Source organism: Hippichthys cyanospilos, chromosome 15, assembly GCF_059441005.1.
Source record: "Hippichthys cyanospilos isolate Australia breed blue-spotted pipefish chromosome 15, RoL_Hcya_1.0, whole genome shotgun sequence".
Lineage (NCBI taxonomy): Eukaryota > Metazoa > Chordata > Actinopteri > Syngnathiformes > Syngnathidae > Hippichthys > Hippichthys cyanospilos.
Window position 1 is genome coordinate 13,776,322 of NC_142383.1, and position 19,549 is coordinate 13,795,870.

A 19,549-nucleotide genomic window follows, 5' to 3' on the forward strand; every position below is an offset into this window, starting at 1 on the left:
GGAATCCAGTTGCAGCTGGGCCGAAAAGATGGAAGAATTCACGGAGAAAGGTGGCCGGGTTTTACACTGACCTGTCTTTTCAAGGTAAACATATTTTTGCCTATTTACTAAAGACAATTAAAGAATACATTCTGTCTGAGTTTGATATGTCTGAATGCATTTGAACGCGCCTTCATGTCTTCATGCCTCAAACGGTTAGCAGTGTGTTAGTGTAATTAACTTCATTTTTATTTTTTTTTGTATTTACTGTATTTATTGTAAGTTACGCAAATTACTGACAGAGTTGTATTATGTCAAAAGTGTGAGAGAAATGTAAAGAGAGGGTACACAGTCCACATCATTACGTCCCAGTTTGGTCATGTGACACTGGAAAGCTGAGCCACGATTGGTTGTGGAGCATGGTAATGTCATTTGACACGAATAGCAAAATGTATTTCATATTTTAAAAAGGTTTAAGTGCCCATGAAGATTGTTTTACATTAATTAGCCCAAATACAATCTTTCTATGTTTGAAAGTTCACAAAAAAAAACATTTTAGTGAGACATTCTCAGAGCGTTTTGAATGTTTTATCTTGTAAACAATGTATCGACACAAAAATAAATGCATTACCAAACATTAAGCTATAAGTGAAAGACGATTTTCAGAGACCATTAACTATCTATCTGGGGATAGGAAGAATCGCAAAGGATCATGGGATGCGGCATGAGAAAAGCGCAGCGAAAACAATGTAACACAGGTGAGGATTATATTAAACTGATTTTTTCTTTTTTTTTTAAAGAATAGCATTAATTTATGTTGTTTCCATCCTTTTTAGTCAGCATTTCCGTTCCAGGTAAATGATACTTCACATAGTCACATTTTTTTATTAGACTAAATATGTTTAATAATAAAATTTTGCCCGTCTTTTCCTGTTCTGTGAAGCTGCTACCGGTGAGTGTTTCTACCGACGAAGAAATATCATCGCCTCCGAAAATATTTATATATTTTGTTTCCTCAATTTTAGCTATCAAAGCAGCTGTGTTGATCCAACAGTGGTACCGTCAGTATGTTGCCCGGCTGGAGATGAGACGCAGATGCACATGGAACATCTTCCAGTCCATTGAATATGCCGGAGAGCAAGACCAAAACAAGGTGGAAGACAGAAAATACTGAAAAAAAAAAAAAAAAAAAAAAACGCTGTGTTCGGTGACACCTCAGTAGGTTCTGATAAACGCACCGACTCCTTGCTAATGCTTTTTAAATATGGACAAAATTAATGCTCCTAACATGTTTCATTTTATGACTATACAGTGTCCATGTGTAAAAGACAAAAGATAAAAACAGAACGTACTGTATTTTATTTCTAGTTTAACATTTAAGGAAGTCACAAAAAAAAACTATTTACATATAGAAAAGCATTGTGCATTATTTTTATTTACAAAAATCCACTTACTTAAACTTGATTTTACAGATTTGTCTATCCCAATCCACAATATATATATATATATATATATATATATATATATATATATATATATATATAATTAGGCCTGCAAAGGTTGCAATGCAGGGAAGCATAAGTGCAACAAACAACGCCATCTAATGGTGAATTATGATATTACATCTAAAAACAAGTTACCCCAATTTTTTATTTTCTTTTATCTTATTTATATATACATATAATATTTTATTATACTATATTATTATACTTATATTATATATACTTTATTTATACTATTTTTATTTATATACTTTGTCCACTCAAATTCGCCCGATTATTTGTGTTTTTGGAAGGAATTTGGGGATTTGTTTAAAAAAAAAAAAGGCTGGAACAAATCTATTTAGATAAAAATTCAAATTTAAATTATTGTTTATCACGGGGAATAAGTTCCCAAAAATACTTCCATACACTTTTTATTTTGGTTGTGTTTTTTTGGTCAAAAAATAAATACATAAAATCTTTTTATTCTGACTTCGTAAGAAGGAAAAAAAAAAAAGAAATATAACGTTGCATTAAGCACTTAGTTACAACAGTACCAGGAGTGTGCCATCCCTTGGCTCAAAAAACTGAAAGAAAGATGTGAAAATGACCCAAAAATGGTCAAAACACAAATAAGCAACCTTCGCATTGTTTTTCCCTACAGCTGTACAATTTTTTTGGCTTCCTCATGGACCACTTCACCCCGGCCAGCAGCGAGCGTAAGATTCCAGATTCTAGGCATCTTATCTACTAAAAACATAACTTTCTGATCCGCCTCCCATTTGCTAATTCAGGAAAGCTAATATCACACATCTTCCGTGAAAACATCTGCCGTGATACGGAATGGGAGCGATACTTTTGCTACAAAAGTGTTGAGGTGCCCGACAGCCACGCAGGCCCGCGGCTGACCTTCCCCATGACCTTCTGCGGCGTGTCTAAGCTGGTGGAGGCCTTCAAGAACAGACAAGTAGGCACACAACGTTACACAACATGTGCAAAAAGACACAAGACTGCTAAAAACGCCGCATATGCAATAGTTTGACCGACTTTTCTCCACCAGTAGCAGCTCCATGCCCGCTATGTTCTGCAGCTTCTCGGAGAAACGTTGAGGCTACTGCGAATTCTCCCCAATATCAACCATGTTTCTGTCTGTCATATGAGGGAGATCACCATATGTGGTACGTAGCCCAAGCTTCACAGCGGAAAGGGGTGTGACCCCCCAGGCTGAAGCAAAGTTCAAGATTTATGTAGTGGCACATTTGTGCTTGCACATCCGTTAGCTTGTTAGTAAAAGAGGCCAGGAATTGTACACATTTTTCTAAGTCTAAGTTACTTTGGACGCCGTGGAAAATGAGGCCAAATTTCCATATGAAGAAAAGTAGCTATAACCCTTCTTCTTTACGTTTGCATTCACAGGTGATTTACACGGACACCTGGAAGATCTACTACTGATATTCTACAAGGTACTCGCTAAGGCCACCTAATCAAAGTCGACGTTTTGTGTCAAATTTCTCAAATGTGTCCAGAATGGATTGCCTTCCCCCGAGAAACCGTACGTGTTCAACGGAGACTTTGTGGATCGGGGCAAAAACTCATTAGAGGTCCTGCTCATCCTATTTGGGTTCCTGCTGGTCTACCCAAACAACGTTCATCTGAACAGGGGCAACCATGAGGACCACATAGTTAATCTGAGGTGCAATGTCAAGTTTTTTGGGGCAAATTCATGTTTCGGGGTGGCAACTACTACATTAACGCTTTTTTGTGTGTTCTTATAGGTACGGCTTCACCAAAGAGGTCCTGGGAAAATACAAAGTAAGTGCACTACATTCACCATTTTGATCATATCGGAATAAGTAAAACTCCTATCCCAACGGGTGTTGAGCGTTGGTGAGCTTCGGCGAAGTTAGTGGCTATTTTCAAGTCAAGTCAAATTTATTTATGTAGCCCTTTAATCAGTAAGAACCAAAAAGAGAACCTCACAAATCATACAACGGTATCCTCTGAACTAAGCTAGCAAAAGGACAAAGGAAAAACTAAAAACCCCATTTGGTGAAAAATACAATCTTGTCAGGGTTACCAGTCAGTCACCTGAACATGTTCAAAATGTTCTCGCGACTTGAGCAGTACAGGATGACCTTGGCGACCTTGGACGAACCCAGATGAGATCAAAAGAGCTGCTACCATCTCCCCGACACTCGCCAATGTTCGCCCCCTCAATGAGACAGGGTCTTAATACTTTCAAATTGATTTGGGATTCGGTGGATGGATGTTAAATTAATATGCAAACGCGGATTCGGGCTACGAATCTGGGCACTAATTTCAAGTGAGGAAGTGTATTTCCCAAGAAGAACGTGGGTGGCCACTGTGGGAGACAGTAGAAAAATTTGATTGCATAACCTTGATTTATGAAGCCAGATTGGCCAAGCACGGAGTGGAGATCAAGGTCAACAAAAAATACAGCATTTCTTGTTCCAAAATTACGCAGATTGATCCTAAAATCACCCTGGTAGGTCTGACATCATCTTGCGTGCAAACCCAAGCCAAAGAGCAATCGGAGTGCTGGCTCTTTTCAAAGCTGAGAAATGATCAGTTCGTTTTCCTATGTCGCGCCATTTAATGGAGCACTGTGGGATGACTAAGTTTTGGGTTGCAGGTGCATGGCAAGAAGATCCTCAAGCTCCTCCAGAAGATTTTCAGCTGGTTGCCACTGGCAACCATAGTGGATCACAAAGTACTCATTGTGCATGGAGGTATCTCTGAATCCACCGACCTTAATATAATAGCCAGACTGGACAGACACAAAGTAAGACAGATGATATCAAACGATTAGACGAGACAGGACTCTTAAGATGCTGATATCCACCAACGTTTGTTTTGGGACAGTATGTTTCCACCCTGAGGCCTCCCAAGCAAAGCGTCGGCACCGCCCGTCGTAGCAGTCAACGTCGGGTTTGCTCCCTGACCAATGAGAGCCCGGCTCTGGCCCGTAGGCAAGACGTCCCCCGCCGTTCGCTACAAAATCCGCCCGTGAGCAGTCATTGCTCACTGGAAGGGCAGGCCTGGTTTCACCCCTCGCGTGCAAATATGAAGATGACCGACTATGAATCTTCACCAGACACCAACGATACCACCGGGGATTACGTTGAGTGGAAACAAGTAAGAACATTTACTAACGAACAGTATTCGGGCAGTCCTCGGGTTGCGCGGTATTCGGCTTAGGCGGTTTCAAATTTACGACACCAGAATCTGATCCGACATTTATCTCAGGTGTCTCACCAGTGAAGAGTCTTTGTTTGTGCGCCGTAATTTTCTCAGAATCCTCGCCGTTTTAACCCTCCTTTTTTCACATCATGACCCCAATAAAAAGAAAGCAGAAACATCTAGCGATTCTGGTAGAGCCAAGAGGAAAGCCGTTACCATGGAAACACATTTTGGGCCATGACGCCATCATAGGAACGGAACTCGTTCGCAACCCGAGGAATGCCCGTATACTAATTTGGTGGGTTGCCTAACAAGGAATTCAAAGCAGATAGTGGACATGTTGTGGAGCGACCCGATGTCCCAGAACGGCTGCATCGCAAATGAGGCGCGAGGCGGGGGTTGCTACTGGGGTCCCGACGTCACAGATGATGTCCTCGGACGTCACAACCTGCAGCTCCTCATCCGCTCTCACGAGTGCAAACAGGACGGCTACGAATTCTGCCACAATCGTCAAGTGAGCCCCACATGGTGAAATCGACAACTGAATCCGAGATTGAGCGCGGATCTTCTCGATGCAGGTGCTGACCATTTTTTCAGCCTCCAACTACTACGAAGTTGGCAGCAACAGAGGAGCCTACATCAGGATGGGCCCCAATCTGAACCCTCACTTGGTTCCGTATCAAGCCAGCAGAGCATGCAGAGATCTAACAATGCGACAAAGGTATGCTGGACCACAGTAACCCAGGAGAATTTAGGGAACCTGGGGGGAATACTTGAAACCATAGACTTGATTAGCACTCAGTAGACTTCTTCCAAGGACAAAGTAAAATTAGTTCTACCAACAGTGCCATGAATATGTCCTTCTTACATCAACGTTCCTTACATTTACCTTGTTAACACACCTTGAGCAAAAACATGGTTTATACACTATACGTTTCAAATTAAACAACTGGTAAATTTTCCATCAGATCTTATTGCTCCTCAGGGGGAATTCATCTGTCTTTTAATAAGTCGATTGTCCTCGCCAGTGTCAGTTGGACAGAAAGATCGGCTTTGCAAGCTCTCCGGTATCAACTGTTCCTCCACAAGTCCGACCTCACCAATGCCTTTCAGGAGTTTGATCCGAACAGCACAGGTAAGCTTCAAAAAGCAATTTCACAGTCTTGGGATCATATAACACCACCTGGTGGCAGAATCTTAGAATAAAAACTGCTCTACAACACCAGGGTTGATCTCCATGAGGGACTGGGCCTGTGCCACAGAGAGCGTTCTAAACTTGGGTTTACCCTGGAGGGTCCTGCGCCCTCAGCTTTTGAGAAGCAGCAAGCAAGGCATGGTGGAATACGGGAACTGGATCAGGGAGCTGTCCCTTACAGAGCCTCACCTAGAGGTACCTTGTAGAGTCTACAATGTAGACAATGGGCTTAGGAGCCTTGCTTGAGGTCCAGGTTCCGTCAAAAACAGGCCCTATCATTCTGTTTTTAAATTGTGATGTTTTTTCTGTAAATCCGCAATCAAGGATATCTTTTCACACAGCTCTCAGACACCAGCATCCTGGAAATCCTGTACAAGAACCACTCGAGTCTGGAAACCATATTCCGGATCATAGACACAGATCACTCTGGTCTGTAAGAGACCGTAAACCCGAGGCGCTTTTTTGATTCCTTTATATAACCTCATCACGTTCTCCTTCCAGGTCTGATCTCACTGGAGGAATTCCGTCAAACATGGAGACTTTTGAGCTCTCATCTCAAGATGGAGATCAGCGACAAGTCCGTGGCAGACTTGGCGCAAAGCATCGACTTCAACAAGGACGGGGTCATTGATATCAATGAATTCATGGAGGCATTCCGCTTGGTGGGGATCTCAGCGCACAAAATCGACATGGTGGAGAACTCGGGACATATTTAAGATAATCATACTTGAAAACGTTGTGAACTTCCTTATGAACATTTGAGTGGTCCTGATTTGATGAAAAGTGATCAGTAGGAACAGCAACTGTGTCAATGTAAAAACTAAAATTCAAAGCGGACCTTGCTTTAGAATGTTCTGTCTCTAGCCATCAAGTGAAAAAAGTTTGGCAAGTGAAGTACATCAGTAAATATATTTAAAATTTCAAGGTAACAAAATTGGGAGTTGGGCAATCAAACAAAATGTTTTAAGTTGTGCTTAAAATAGCTAATGTTGTGTGTGACCCTTAGTGAGCTTTTTTTTTTTTTTTTGAGGTCACATGGGGTATATAATGATAGCCGCTTGCAAAATTGAGTCAACCATCCGCCTCTTTGAAGATAGACGCCACTCAGCGGTGTTTTACAAGGTTAAAGTTGAAATTACATTTTAATAATGTTCTAGTGGCAAAGACAAAGTGATACAAATATGTATGTACAAAAGTCTCATAATGGGATTTGACATGAACGGCATGGGATCCTATTTGGAAGCTTTTAACCTTCTCATCAGTCCAGAGAACACAAATTAGTCAGTCGTGGGTCCTGCAGAAAAATACCTTGCTCGATTGGAAGGAATATGCTAATAAATAAGCACGGGAGGGCGGATTTTGAGAGTTCGGGTGTTGCGGGTGTGTACGTGCACGTGCCGGTCAGCTCAACTGAGAATGCCGCCTCGTACGTGTCCGCTATCGCTCAGCCCGTGCTCGATGAGTTTGATGTCTTCCAAGTCATCTTTGAGGACGCTGATCAGGTGGCTCAAACCGTCCTGCTGCTGCTTTAGATGCTAAACGTCAAGTTGCACAAAAACACCGTTAGCACACTATTCCCTTGGCCAATCTGAAAACGCGGGTCTAAAACAAGGCTTTGGTAGGCGTACTTGTTTTATATCACGAAGGAGGTCCGCGTCCACGTTGTAGCGCTCCTCCGATCGCACGGCCCCGATGTGGTTCTGCATTCGGATTTGGGACATCAGCTCGTTCAAGCGACCCTGGGGGATGACGTATTTAAATTAGTAGTTCTCAAATGGGGACAGTGAAGACACTTCAAGGGCTACGTGACATTTTAAGGAGAGTTTCTTCAGCAAATCTAATTTCATGATTTTGAATTTTGTTCACAGGAACTGTTTTTCTTTTTTTTTTTTTTCAAATTAAGAGAAAATGAATTGGAACAGAAACCAAATTAAATGGTAAATTGTGTTGTTAATTCTTGGGCAAAATATGGGATGCTTTGATTTTGTTAATTTTCAAAGATACATGTTGTCTTTGGCATAGCAATTTGCGATGATGTAAAAGAATATCAATCTACTTTCTGGAGCTGCAGAGTAGAAAATGGGCATAGATTCCAAAACAGACGTTTCAAAATTTAATGGGACATTGATGGCACAGCAGTTTGCTTCAGATTTTTTTTTTCCGTCCAAAAATGCTTGATTGAAAATTAGAGAAACCTTTGGCGTACTGATCTACCAGGAAGTAGCACGGATGCATTTCCTGCTTGTTGTTCTATTAAAATGAACACTCTAAAGTCACTTTGTCAACTCGGGAATAAACAGGTATTTTTTTCAAAATACAATTAAAATGTAATGTTAACAATAAAAGCACTTAGATTGCTGAAAGTCTCAAGCTTTGCTCATATCTGTTTTTTTTCCACTTTAAAGGTGATGCTAGCCATGCTAGTTAGCTAGTTATCTGCTGGTAGGAATTCTATCAAATTCTTTAGCCGCATTAAGAGGATTTTGTATCTTAACAACAGCTGGACTCATTTACAGGTGAGTGAGTTCTTTGCGCAGTCACAAATGAGAAAATATGGTGAGAGATATCAAAACCAGAAAGCTAGCCAAGTAGCAATTGAGAAGATCATGGCCGACCTTGAACTGCGTGGGGGCGTTGAGTTCTGATTGGATGGTGTCGAGCTGCACCCTGAGGTGCTCCTCATCCACCTGGATGGCATAACCGCTTTTCCTCTGGATTTCCTGTTTGATCAGCACCTGCGAAGACAGAACCGTGATGGCGCGACGAAGGACTTAGCGGACCGGACGGCGTCAGGGGAACGTACCTGCAGCACGCGGTGGGAGAGATCCATCAGCTTCCTTTTGTATTGTGCGATTTTGGCCACGGTGGTGGCCTGGTTCTTCTGGAGCTCGCTGATGTCGTTGGAGACAATCTGCAAAGTCGTGAATGACTTAGTGGGCTAAGTGTTTATGAGGTATAAATGGCGCATTACGTTTGACTCATTCAATCCCAAAGACGTATTTTTACGTTTTTTTTCCTCCACCAGACATTATGCCGAATCCAGACATTAAGTATCAAAGTAAGTAAAGTATTGAATGAGTTATGAGTCACACTTGGCTGAAATATTTCTTCGATTAAAATGAAACATTTTCAACGTCAAGGAGAGATGCAACAATTCATCGCCAAATTACTGATAGCCAAATTAATCCATACTATTTTCGGTAATCGATTATTAAGGGATCTAAAATTGGCCAAATCCTTAGAATTTCAGCCTTTTGACACTTTCTAATGGAAATTAGAGGGAAAAAAAAAACATTACAATGTTGGTTTTTATTTTGAAATTGTAGAAAAATTGTGGAAGATCAAAACTCTAAGTTAGAAGAGGAAAAACAATAAAAACATTTGAAATTTTGGCTTTGTTTAGAAATTTGGCGAAAAAAATTGTAAAATGTAGCTAATAGTTTGATATTGGGACTTAAAAATTGGTTAAAAAAAAAAAGTGAAAACATTTTTTAATATGTATGTACAATTTTGATGTTTTTACCTGGAATTTTATACCCATTCGCAAACTAACATAGGTTTCTATTGCCCGTCATACAACGATTTCATTTTATGATTCCAACCAAAACGGATTAATTTCGTATGGCGTGGTCCACCGTAATCCTTCTTGATTTGGAGTTCACTTACATCCACTCTGGTCTGATGCTGTTTGGTCATCTGCTCCTGGATCTGAAGTCGGCGAAGCAGTTCTTTGAAGCCCACCATGGGGACTGGGATCAACCTGGGCCCAAAAACAAGCGGAGATGCATCACTCTAGTTTGTAAATGCGCAGAAACAACGGCGGGGGAAACGCACTTCTCTGGGTCGGGGTTGTCCACTTTGGCCTGCTCCCAGATGATGGGGTCCACCCCTGACGCCCAAAAATATCAGTCGTTGTAAAAAGGTCGGCGTGAAAGGGGGCGGCGCCCACTCACCTGCAGGAGCGCTCTGGAGAAGCTGCTTGAGCTGCGCCGGCGAGAGCTCGGTGCGCGTGACCGACATGGCCACGCCCAGCTGCGTCAGCTGCGCTTTGATGTTGGCCTGCTCCAGGTACGAGAAGAGCGTGGAGGCGGGGATGCGCTTGGACGTGCCGTTCGGGGAGCGCTCCACCACGTAAATGATCACCTCTGTCCTGGGAGCACAACGCAGTTAATCAACGTTTTCTTTGCTTACCAAATGAGGCATAGCGGTTAATCGGCAACTGATCGATTGGCAAATTATTTAATAAAACTTTGATAAAGCCACCTTACTATGAACTCGACCTGGCAGCCCTTATAAAAATGAATTTTAAATGTCTTTTGCCGTCAATGGCAGTAAATGATTTAACAAAGTACAAAAATGACAATGAAAGAAGTCTGTTTAAAAAAAATAAATACCAGAATAGATCATTTTGATATTTTTAAAACATTTTTTTTTAAACAAAACCGTTATCCCTTAAAAATAATGAAAAATATGTAAGGTATGTAATGACAACAATGGAAATGCCTTTAAAAATATTAATTATTATATTTGTTTTGAAACACAATGTATTCTTCAAAAAAGGCTGATGAAACAATTTGTTATCCAGAATTTCTATTTTTTTAAAAATAGTTGGCAAAAATGAGTGGGGGTCCAGAAAAATGGCAAAAAGTGACATCATTATTTAGTTTTTTTATATTTAAATGTACACTACTAGGGCTGCAATTGACGATTTTCTTCAATAATAGATTTAACTGTCATTAATCGATGAATAATTTAAAAAAAAACATGATTTGATTGCAATTCATCCACAAAGAGCTTTTTTTTTTTAAATGGCTGTGCAGAAAATATTCAATGTTTTTCTTTTTAAATGATTCATGCGCAGGTTTGGTCAATAATTTCACAAAACTGTCTAAAAGTATTCAGTTAATATGATTGATAATTTTTTGACGAATCAATGCACCTTTGTGCAAAAAAAACATACTTGCAAAGTATAAATGTTTTATAGGTTTTTTAAGTTTGTTTTCAACAGCTCGTTCATGTTCGAGAGAGGTAGAGCGAGAGAGAGAAAAAAATGTGCAATATATTTACATACAAGCATTTACTGTAACATAGGTGGAAAAAAACGAACGCACAATACAGAAAAAAAACTTCACTCGATACGAAATGTGGCGTGTGTGAGACGTACTGGTCATTGGGCATGGACTTGACACCATCCACGTTGACAATGAGCGTCTGGTTGCTTCCTAGTATTTTATGCAGCGACTCCACCAGCAGCTGCTGCTGCACTCGCACGTCGGCCTCCTTCTTGTTGAAGACCAAGACCACCAGGCCATCCTCGTCCTTGCTGATGGGCACGCAGCTATAGCCCACCGCCTGGCCAGCACAATAGATTTTATACACAACAGCCACCGACTGGCAGTTCACGTTTCCGTTCAAATGTCTTTAAGTGCGCTTGGAAGCCACTAGAGGGCGCCAAAAACAACCTAATTGGGGGTTGAAAACATGACGAAATGCGTCCACTGTCGATTAAAAATGACATCACAGTCATCTGCCTCGGTAGGAATTATATAGTATTTTTTTTCAAACGTTATTTTTTTTAATGGATTGATTACCTTAAACCTGCAGAAGGGGTTCTCCTGGTTGAATTCCACCGGGGGGTTGCTGTTACTGAAGTAGCCCTTGCCCGTGCCCCAGTACGCCTGCAGCTGGTTCCATTTGGCCAAAATGGCGTCGCGCTCGTCGCCCAGCAAGGTGGGCGCCGACAAAGCCGTCACCTGCTGGTACAGCTGATTGGGCTGAGCCTGTTGTTGGGCGGGCTGGCCAAACAAGCCTCCTGATAGGGAGCCAGCCATCAGCGCTTTGCCTTTAGCGACGCTCCCATTTTGAACATGGCCGCCTATCACTCGCGCTCACCCTGCTGTTGTTGAGTCGACTGGAGATTAAATCCGCCGAAACCACCCAGGCTGGAGGTTCCAAGTCCAGTTCCGAATCCGGTGGTGCCGGTAGCTGCCCCGGTATTGAGGCCGGAGGTGAAACCAAAGCCTTTGTTTTGAGTGGTGCCAAACAGGCCTCCTAGGAAAACAAAGGGGGAGGGGGGGGGGAACTGTGAAAACCAGGCTGCATTGAATGCAACAACCTCATTGACAGCGGTGACGACTTGCCTGTGGTGTTGGAAGAGGGCGCGAAGCTAAACGTGGAACCTGGTGCTGCGGCGGTTGTCGTAGTTGAGCCAAAGCCACCGAAAGCACCTGAGGGTAAAAATAAAGAAATAACCTTTTACATTCATGATTACAACTGAACGTACAAAGCTGCCCTGAACAAAAAACAAAAATCAACACATTTGTATGATTAATAAGAAAGCGATTATAATAGTGGTTGATGTAGATGAGTGCAATGATACACTATGAGGGGCAGTCACAAATACTACCGGTCAAAAGTTTCGAAACGACTCGAACGGCACCAAGCTGTGCAATGCTAATATCTGGGCAAAAGATGCCTACTTTGAAGAATCCAAGACATACTTTGAATAACTTTTTTTTTAACTCTTGTAAATTGTTTTAGCTGGATAACTGATATTCAAGAATGAAGGTGTTTGAAAACCTTTGACTGGTACTGTCATTTCAACGACACTATAAAAAACACCCTGCTATCCACTGCAGGTTAAAAAAACATTTGGTCATTATCCATAATGTGATGAAACATTCCTGAATGAAGTCCTTGACTGCCCCTCATCCATCACCTTCACCTTATGGGCAATGCACAAGGTCACATGACATGAAGCACAACACCACACAGACGTGAGTCACATGACACATGGATGTTTGCGTGCTCTCCGACACGACTCAAAGCACTCACGGGGTTCCGTCTACCTGTGCTAGCCAGGCTATTGCCAAAATTGAAAACAGTGCCAGCGGTGGACGCCGCGCCAAAGCAGCCCGCGTTAAAGCCCACAGCAGATGCCGCCGGGTTGGCGTTTAAGCCGAAACCCCCAAAACTGAACCCACCGGCGGCGGTGCCTCCGCTTCCCAGCCCCCCAAATCCTACGGGCCGGCCAAGGCGGGCAGCGGGAGGGAGAGAACGACACAGTTGGGAGTTAAAATTGCAAGTGTTAACGCGAAGGTAGCAAACGGTGACGATGACGGGCTAAAGCGGGCGTGGCAACGTACCCGTGTTGGTGGAGCCGAAGGAGAATCCTGCCGCGGGTGCGGCAGCCGTGGTTGTCGCCGTGCCGAAACTCGGAGCTGTGAGAGCTAGGATCAGAAATGAGCTCAGGTCACGTGACTAAGACAGCTTAACATTACCTCAGTATTTTGATTTACTATCTGATTTTATGTTAATAGTGGCCATATTGAACAACGAAGTTGTGCGTGTTACTGTCGATTTTTGGAATGTTTAAGTTATATTACATTAATTGAGTCTAGTATGTCATAAACAACATTTCTCACTCAAATTAAGCAAAACTAATCATCAAAAACATTTGAAAACAAAACAGTTATGTCGTGACATTTTCATTTTAAGCTCACAAAAAGTTCCCCTTAAAAAAAAAAAACTCCTCATTGTATATAACTTTGTTATTTTGTACACAGGTGTTGGTGAGGAGTTGTGGAGGCTTACTGCCGAATCCCGAGGCGGCTGTGGTGGTGGTCGCTGGGGTGCCGAAACCAAAAGCCGTCGATGCGGTTGTCTTCGCTCCAAACGAACCGAATGCAAACCCAGTTGTGCCTTGAAGAAAAAAAAAGACAGAAAAGTGTTATAAAAATGTCGTTATGTCAAGAGTTTGATAATTCTACAAGGAAACATGAGGCTTCCTCTTGATAAGCCATGCGCCTGCAAAGCTCTACTTAGAAAATAAAAAGCAGTTTTTGAATGCATCTCGTGCCCATGTGTGTTGCCAAAGAGAAAATTCAACACATCGAAAAAAAGACAGTGCTATATTTGCATTACTTTTGTAACATATTCTCGGTTTAAAACAGTATGGTGTCATTGAGATTTATTCAATAGTTTGAAAGCGCCGCAAATTGATCTGTTACGTTATAATTATGGGACAGTCGTGACGCAATCACGGCGCGCCCAAATGGTGATCGAATATTTTTTTTTTAAACATTATTATTATCTTTATAAGCGAATTATATTTTTACACAATTAAAATAGCTATAAGGAAATGGCAAAGCATGTGACGAGTAAATGTTCCGAACACAGCTTCGCTTGATGATTTATCGTTCGTCAAGTATGGACAGTGCTCTTTATCACGAGGGTAAACTCTCTGTTAGCGAGCTTGTGAATCAAACCGGGGCAATAAAATACGAGTGGGTTACCGACATGATAGAAAACTCAGACTCTTGGTGATAAACGCATTTAACATGTAAATAAAATAAACTTACTTGCTGCAGGATTTGTGTTGGCACTGCCGCTAAAATTGAACGCCATGTTGTCTGTCGATGGTTCTTCTTTCTTTCTTTTTCATCGCTTTGCTGCTTCTCAGACAACAAAGAGGCGCATTACCGCCGCTTTTAGGCCAAACTTGGTACAACAAAATAGTGGCATTTCGCACCTTCAAAGACTCGGAAGTAATACACGTTTTATTAGCAAAATATTGGACGTTATTAGGTAGTCTTTTACAGAAAAGCACTACAAGCAATGGCGTCATAGTATCGTCAAACAATTATGATAACTTACTAGCAAGATACATAGGAAGAAATTAACACTTAACTAGAACAGGAAATAAAAACAAAAAGATTAATTCAAATGTTGCATGTTGTTTTGGTAATAATGTCTACTTCTACTACATTCATATTTTTTTCCATGATGCACTTCTATTTGAAATCATTTCAAATCAAAACATAGAATAAAAACATAGAATAACAATGGTCGTGTAAACAAGCCAGGTTTCAGTAGAATTACTGCCTCTCATTCTACTTTCAAATGCAAAATAATTGCAAGACGCCACATCAGTCATGGAAAAATTGATGTGCTTGTGCTTCATTACCCGCAACATTGGTGCATTGTCAGGCGCAGGAAGCCATTTTAAATGGGCCCCTGGAGACTGCTGCATTTAAAAAAAAAATCCACAGGGGCTGTTAAGGAGAGCATGACTTGTACTGACTTGTCACACTTGTTAGATGCTCAGTGACAACAGAAATGTTAGCGCACACATACACACTAGAAGCAATCAATTAGCCAGCGACGGTGGAAACAACACTCGAGTGTGTCAATGAGACTTCAGGGAATCGATTGTATGTAAGGCATTACCACAAAAACAAACAGACAAGAACCTTAGAATATTATTTATTAACACATAAAAACATTATAAAAAGTAGACTGGATGTGTAACTACTCATACAAAATGACGTATCGCAAAAAAAAAAAAAATGCCTGAGCCTCCTCTCACAATGCATAGGAATATAAGCAACTTTTGAGGTAATATTCAAATATAGTTTTATTATTTGGGTTTGTCAGGCTGCTCCTAATATTCTGAAACCTTTTATTTCTACCTAGTAGTATGCCATCAGATTTTCATAATCTAAAAGATGTGCATTGGCTCAATAAATGATCCGAAACACCGTCCTAGCCTTTAAAGTTTTGGAAGATCTCGGCTGCGTCCAGCCAGGTGCTGAAGCAAGCCAGGCCCCTGTCTCGGATCTGCTTACGGCCCTTGTCCGTGATCACGTCGCCGTTCTCCTTCACGATCACCAGCTTGGGCACGGCCGTAATGTTGTAGCGCTTCTTCAATTCACTGTGGCGACAAGAACATTGGAGTTTATCATTAAATTTGCTTTTTTCATTTTATAGAACAGAAATCTACAATGACTTGATTGTCATTATAGAGGATGACAAAACCGAAAGTGCTGCTCCGATTGGTGCATCTTAACTCTTGCGCTTTTGTCCAATCTGTTGATCTTTATATCAAATGTATTTCATATCAAAATGAGAGCGGTGAAAGAAGACACTAGGGAGCTGAAATTTCACCCAGATGGTGACAAAATATCAAAGTTCAACACATCACGACCATTCCTAGTGTTCTACTAGTGTGCCATCCCTTGGCTAAAATTCTGTGAAAATGTGGAAGAATATGACCCAAAAAACGGTTAAAACAATAAATATTACAGATAAAAAACATAATTTCAGTGCAATTTCAATTTTCAGTGTGCTCCTTTGTTACTATTCGGATCGTTAATCTTTCTGTCTTAAAAAACGAGATAGATAGCTAGATAGATAGAGCCCTTCTGACACAACTATTATCTGTAGTAACAATAATTTGGGGAGAAAGTGTAAACAATGAACATTTGTAAACAATGGTTGTGCAAGAGGGATTTGCAGTCAGCTCTTCAGTTCAGGAGGAGTTAAGGATTAAGAAAAGAAAGGGTGACCTCCCTAAGCCTTTTAGTAGACATTAAAACGAAATTAAAAGGGGAAAAAAAACAATTCGAAAATAGCATCTACTTTGGGGCTATGTTATTCGTGTGTGTATGATACTGACTGCTTATAATCGTCCGTCCAGGGCAATGCAAGCCAATCGCCGTGCATGTCATGGTAGTATTCCACCATGTCGTCGGTGGACTTGTCCGACGACACGAAGACCACCTCGAACTGCGCGGGGGGGTCGGCTTCCTCCACCAGATCCGTGTAGAAGTCGCACAAGACCGGCGTGAAGTCTCTGCACGGTGGACACCATCCGGCCGAGAAGTAGATGCCCACCACCTTGTTCCTCAGCGCCACCTCGGGATCCACAAAATCGCCCTCTTTGTTGAGCAGAGTACGACCGGCGAACACTTCCACCATGTTTGCTTGTCAAAATCGCCCGTTTCCTTTGCTTTTATGTACTTTCAAACATGAGGAAGAGGACAACACAGAAGAAGGCGCTTCCTTGTCATGTTTATCTCCTTAGCCAGCTAACCTCCCCTTAATCGCCCGTCGACCAATGAGAGCTTGGCAAAACGGTGACGTCGCTAGGTAGCCATGTGGGTTCCTGAACGAAGACGCGTTCACATGCTGAATGAAAGTGTCGGTGATTTAGCGTTCGTTGACGAAACCATCTCAAAATTGTAAAACCGTGACCGCAAGTACTTGTATTTTTTTAATTGTACTTAATCTTGTTAAAATGTACTTTTTGTACAGCTATCTTATTACCTCGTTACCTAATGTGAACGATTTTTTTAGATCTGCTATTTTTTTGCAGTAAAGCTATTTCATCGCTAGATGGAAGTAAAGTATACTTTCAAGTTTTCTTTAAGAGTGCTGCAGTCAAACGTTTGTCTTCATTTAATGTATAAAAACGACAAAAACGCTGTTTGTAATGAAAATACCAAAATAGAAGCAAAACAGATACCTGCATATTTGCAAAATAAAACCACGACTTTCTTCTTTGATTGTTTTTCCTTCCCTTGGAACCAATTGGACTAGTATGGGAGGTAACTTGGAAAAAAACAAACAAACCGGGGGCCAGTTCTTCCTTCCTTTTTGTAGCTTGCTTTCCTTTTGAGGAGTGGCGGGCCGTGACGGAAAACTGACGAGACCTTTTCACCAGGCAGAAGCTACATTTCAACAACATGACCTCCAATTCCAGTTTATCCAGCATGCGGCGACTGGTGGAGCAGCTGAAGCTGGAGGCCAGCGTGGAAAGAATTAAGGTAAGAAAAGGGAACCAACATTATTCAAGAGGTGGGGCATTCACAAGTCAGGGTGTTAAAAAAAATGGTGCAGTTGTTTTTCTGGTCGTTGTAAAACTGAAAATTTTCGACATATCTTGCATATCATTATAAGAAAATTCAATATACTGTTGCTAATTACTAGCATATATATATATATATATATATATATGTTTTCATCTTTCTCATATGTGTTTTCATCTTTCTCCTAAGTTTTCAGCTGAATGAGGGTCTAAAATTGGCTGCTAAATGAATTGAGTATCAAAATAATTCAATAAGTCATTAGTAAGTCATTAAGTCATAAAATAATCAATTACTTTAGGTAAAGTACTAAGGTAATCAATTACTTTAGGTACTAGTGCTAACTTTGAGTTACTTAAGTGCCTAAAGTAACTGATTACTTTAGTAAATAATAATAGATTACTTTAGTAAATAATTGCCCAAAGTAATCAATTACTTAATGAATCGAGTACCAGTATATTTTTAGAGTATTTTTTCAGACTTTCCTTTAGCCAAACACATAATAATTTTGAAAAATGTCTAGGATTGAAAATCTGGACTCGTTTAGAAAAAACACACACATAAATATGCCTTCAGGATGGAATGTTCTAGGCAGAATGTACAATTGCTGTCCAATAAAAATATCACTCGCTATACGTTTGGGTCAAAAAATAACCCAATTTATGTGAAAAACGGGAATGATCAATTCAACCCATGTTTCTGGCTCGTATTATACTAAACATCCTGAAAAAACTGTTTTGTAATTTACAGTAGAAAAATTCCCATGACCTACAGCGGAATATAATATAGCGTTGCTAATTGCAGGTGTCGCAAGCGGCTGCGGAGTTGCAGCAGTTTTGTCTGCAAAACGCAGGCAGGGACGCTCTGCTGGTGGGCGTCCCGGCAGGAAGCAACCCCTTCCGGGAGCCACGATCCTGCACGGTGGTGTGATGGAAAGTCATAAGGAACGGCACGTTGCATCGGAAGTGTCGCGCTTGGAATCTTAAGAACAAAATCAGAAGAAAATTGTCCATTGTGCAGCGAGAGAAGGACGGCTCAAGAAAAGCACTGAAACATCCCAAGATTAAGTTGTTTTGTTAGATCGAAAATAATTAAACAATTCCAGAAATATTTTGTGACTTTATTTTTTTCCGTGACAATTTGCCTTATTTTTCAATGTCATCAACAGAATGCCATTTTTGTAACCTACTTTACCCTACTTACGTGAGAAAAACTTTATAGGTATAAATATGAATCTGGGGTATGGGTTGCTAAAGATAATTTTCTATAAAAATTGTACAAGTATACCAAAAATTGTATCTTTTTTAGCATTATCAAAGAAAAGAAATGCAATATAAATCATCTATCAATGAATGTTGACCGTTTTTGCAGTGTTTATACAGGTTACAGGTTAGTCTGATACATAAGAAAAATAACTAAGTGCATGAAAGTGCCTCAAATGAACTCTTTTGACATTCTTACAAATTTTGGAAATTCCTTTGATTTTTTTTGATGATATAATAAAAGAATCAATGTGAAAAAAACTCTAGGGAGCTGAAATTTCCAGCAAACGTGTAATATTTCATAATGCAACGATTCTGACATTTCTCTGTGATTGCAGCTGGACGTGCGAGATTTTGTGTACAAAAGTAACCATTGTCCACATTTTGGACCATATAAAACCATTATGATTACCATTTTTGAGATGAGATTTAATATGATTTATTACATTGATTTTCGTGCCATTTTTGCAACATTCCGTTGAGTGGTGGTCAATCTATATTAGCAAACAGAAAATTCTTTGTTTACTTGTGTTTCACCTCAAGACAGTAGGTGGCAGTAGAGACCAGTTAATGCCTATGTCTTAAGGAGTCACAGACTACAAAGACAGACCATACCATTTTTCAATTTTTGTGGGGGTTAATCAATTTAACCTAGTGATCCCACTGAACAATTTGACTGGTTGAAGGAAAAAAAATATATCAACAACTTTAATTATTATTCTTTTCAAAGTATTTACAAATTAGGAAAAAATGCAATGTGTACAGTTTACAAAGTGTGTTAAAACA

General features: G+C 40.7%; 4 protein-coding genes across 9 annotated transcripts; 2 read left to right on the top strand and 2 right to left on the bottom strand.

Annotated features, from left to right (window-relative positions):
- Window positions 1-820: 820 nt before the first annotated feature.
- ppef2b (protein phosphatase with EF-hand domain 2b) lies at window positions 821-8,226 on the top strand. 4 transcript variants are annotated; one of them, XM_088434700.1, is made up of 16 exons: window positions 927-931; window positions 1,005-1,132; window positions 2,125-2,179; window positions 2,255-2,427; window positions 2,524-2,638; window positions 2,877-2,923; window positions 2,987-3,153; window positions 3,236-3,272; window positions 4,114-4,263; window positions 4,344-4,616; window positions 4,987-5,175; window positions 5,240-5,382; window positions 5,690-5,796; window positions 5,888-6,051; window positions 6,198-6,285; window positions 6,358-8,226. In XM_088434700.1, the coding sequence occupies exons 2-16, from the start codon at window positions 1,064-1,066 to the stop codon at window positions 6,570-6,572; spliced, it is 1,992 nt and encodes a 663-aa protein (XP_088290826.1). In that variant the 5' UTR covers window positions 927-931; window positions 1,005-1,063; the 3' UTR covers window positions 6,573-8,226. The 4 variants fall into 4 exon arrangements, with proteins under 4 accessions (XP_088290827.1, XP_088290825.1, XP_088290826.1 ...); XM_088434699.1 differs by having other exon boundaries at window positions 827-1,132; window positions 4,990-5,175; XM_088434702.1 differs by lacking the exons at window positions 927-931; window positions 1,005-1,132; window positions 2,125-2,179 and having other exon boundaries at window positions 2,279-2,427; window positions 2,521-2,638.
- On the bottom strand, window positions 6,970-14,360 carry nup54 (nucleoporin 54). Of its 3 annotated transcripts, none has more exons than XM_088434704.1 (15): window positions 14,217-14,360; window positions 13,450-13,557; window positions 13,002-13,085; window positions 12,840-12,875; window positions 11,997-12,083; window positions 11,749-11,907; window positions 11,448-11,668; window positions 11,021-11,208; window positions 9,810-10,006; window positions 9,691-9,745; window positions 9,523-9,616; window positions 8,660-8,767; window positions 8,472-8,591; window positions 7,485-7,595; window positions 6,970-7,391 (listed from the first exon to the last, which is right to left on the bottom strand). In XM_088434704.1, exons 1-15 carry the CDS (start codon window positions 14,260-14,262, stop codon window positions 7,263-7,265), a joined length of 1,743 nt encoding a protein of 580 aa, XP_088290830.1. In that variant the 5' UTR covers window positions 14,263-14,360; the 3' UTR covers window positions 6,970-7,262. The 3 variants fall into 3 exon arrangements, with proteins under 3 accessions (XP_088290830.1, XP_088290829.1, XP_088290831.1); XM_088434703.1 differs by having other exon boundaries at window positions 12,705-12,875; XM_088434705.1 differs by lacking the exon at window positions 12,840-12,875.
- Window positions 14,361-15,104: 744 nt separating this feature from the next.
- Window positions 15,105-17,520, bottom strand: nxnl2 (nucleoredoxin like 2). The gene is made up of 2 exons (XM_088434886.1): window positions 16,313-17,520; window positions 15,105-15,568 (listed from the first exon to the last, which is right to left on the bottom strand). Exons 1-2 carry the CDS (start codon window positions 16,612-16,614, stop codon window positions 15,400-15,402), a joined length of 471 nt encoding a protein of 156 aa, XP_088291012.1. The 5' UTR covers window positions 16,615-17,520; the 3' UTR covers window positions 15,105-15,399.
- Window positions 17,278-18,612, top strand: gng10 (guanine nucleotide binding protein (G protein), gamma 10). The gene is made up of 2 exons (XM_088434887.1): window positions 17,278-17,462; window positions 18,306-18,612. Exons 1-2 carry the CDS (start codon window positions 17,382-17,384, stop codon window positions 18,429-18,431), a joined length of 207 nt encoding a protein of 68 aa, XP_088291013.1. The 5' UTR covers window positions 17,278-17,381; the 3' UTR covers window positions 18,432-18,612.
- Window positions 18,613-19,549: the final 937 nt, after the last annotated feature.

What these genes read in the sequence shown, in the direction of transcription:
- ppef2b (XM_088434699.1), top strand. Translation starts at nt 878, where the DNA reads ATGTTTAATAATAAAATTTTGCCCGTCTTTTCCTGTTCTGTGAAGCTG. An exon ending in GAGGGAGATCACCATATGTG is followed by an intron (nt 2,639 to 2,876) that starts GTACGTAGCCCA and finishes TTGCATTCACAG; the next exon opens with GTGATTTACACGGACACCTG. An exon ending in TTACAGAGCCTCACCTAGAG is followed by an intron (nt 6,052 to 6,197) that starts GTACCTTGTAGA and finishes CTTTTCACACAG; the next exon opens with CTCTCAGACACCAGCATCCT.
- nxnl2 (XM_088434886.1), bottom strand. Translation starts at nt 16,614, where the DNA reads ATGGTGGAAGTGTTCGCCGGTCGTACTCTGCTCAACAAAGAGGGCGAT. An exon ending in TGGACGGACGATTATAAGCA is followed by an intron (nt 15,569 to 16,312) that starts GTCAGTATCATA and finishes TTGTCGCCACAG; the next exon opens with TGAATTGAAGAAGCGCTACA.
- nup54 (XM_088434703.1), bottom strand. Translation starts at nt 14,262, where the DNA reads ATGGCGTTCAATTTTAGCGGCAGTGCCAACACAAATCCTGCAGCAA. An exon ending in GACAACCCCGACCCAGAGAA is followed by an intron (nt 9,617 to 9,690) that starts GTGCGTTTCCCC and finishes TTTTGGGCCCAG; the next exon opens with GTTGATCCCAGTCCCCATGG. An exon ending in TCTCCCACCGCGTGCTGCAG is followed by an intron (nt 8,592 to 8,659) that starts GTACGTTCCCCT and finishes CTGTCTTCGCAG; the next exon opens with GTGCTGATCAAACAGGAAAT.
- gng10 (XM_088434887.1), top strand. Translation starts at nt 17,382, where the DNA reads ATGACCTCCAATTCCAGTTTATCCAGCATGCGGCGACTGGTGGAGCAG. An exon ending in CCAGCGTGGAAAGAATTAAG is followed by an intron (nt 17,463 to 18,305) that starts GTAAGAAAAGGG and finishes TGCTAATTGCAG; the next exon opens with GTGTCGCAAGCGGCTGCGGA.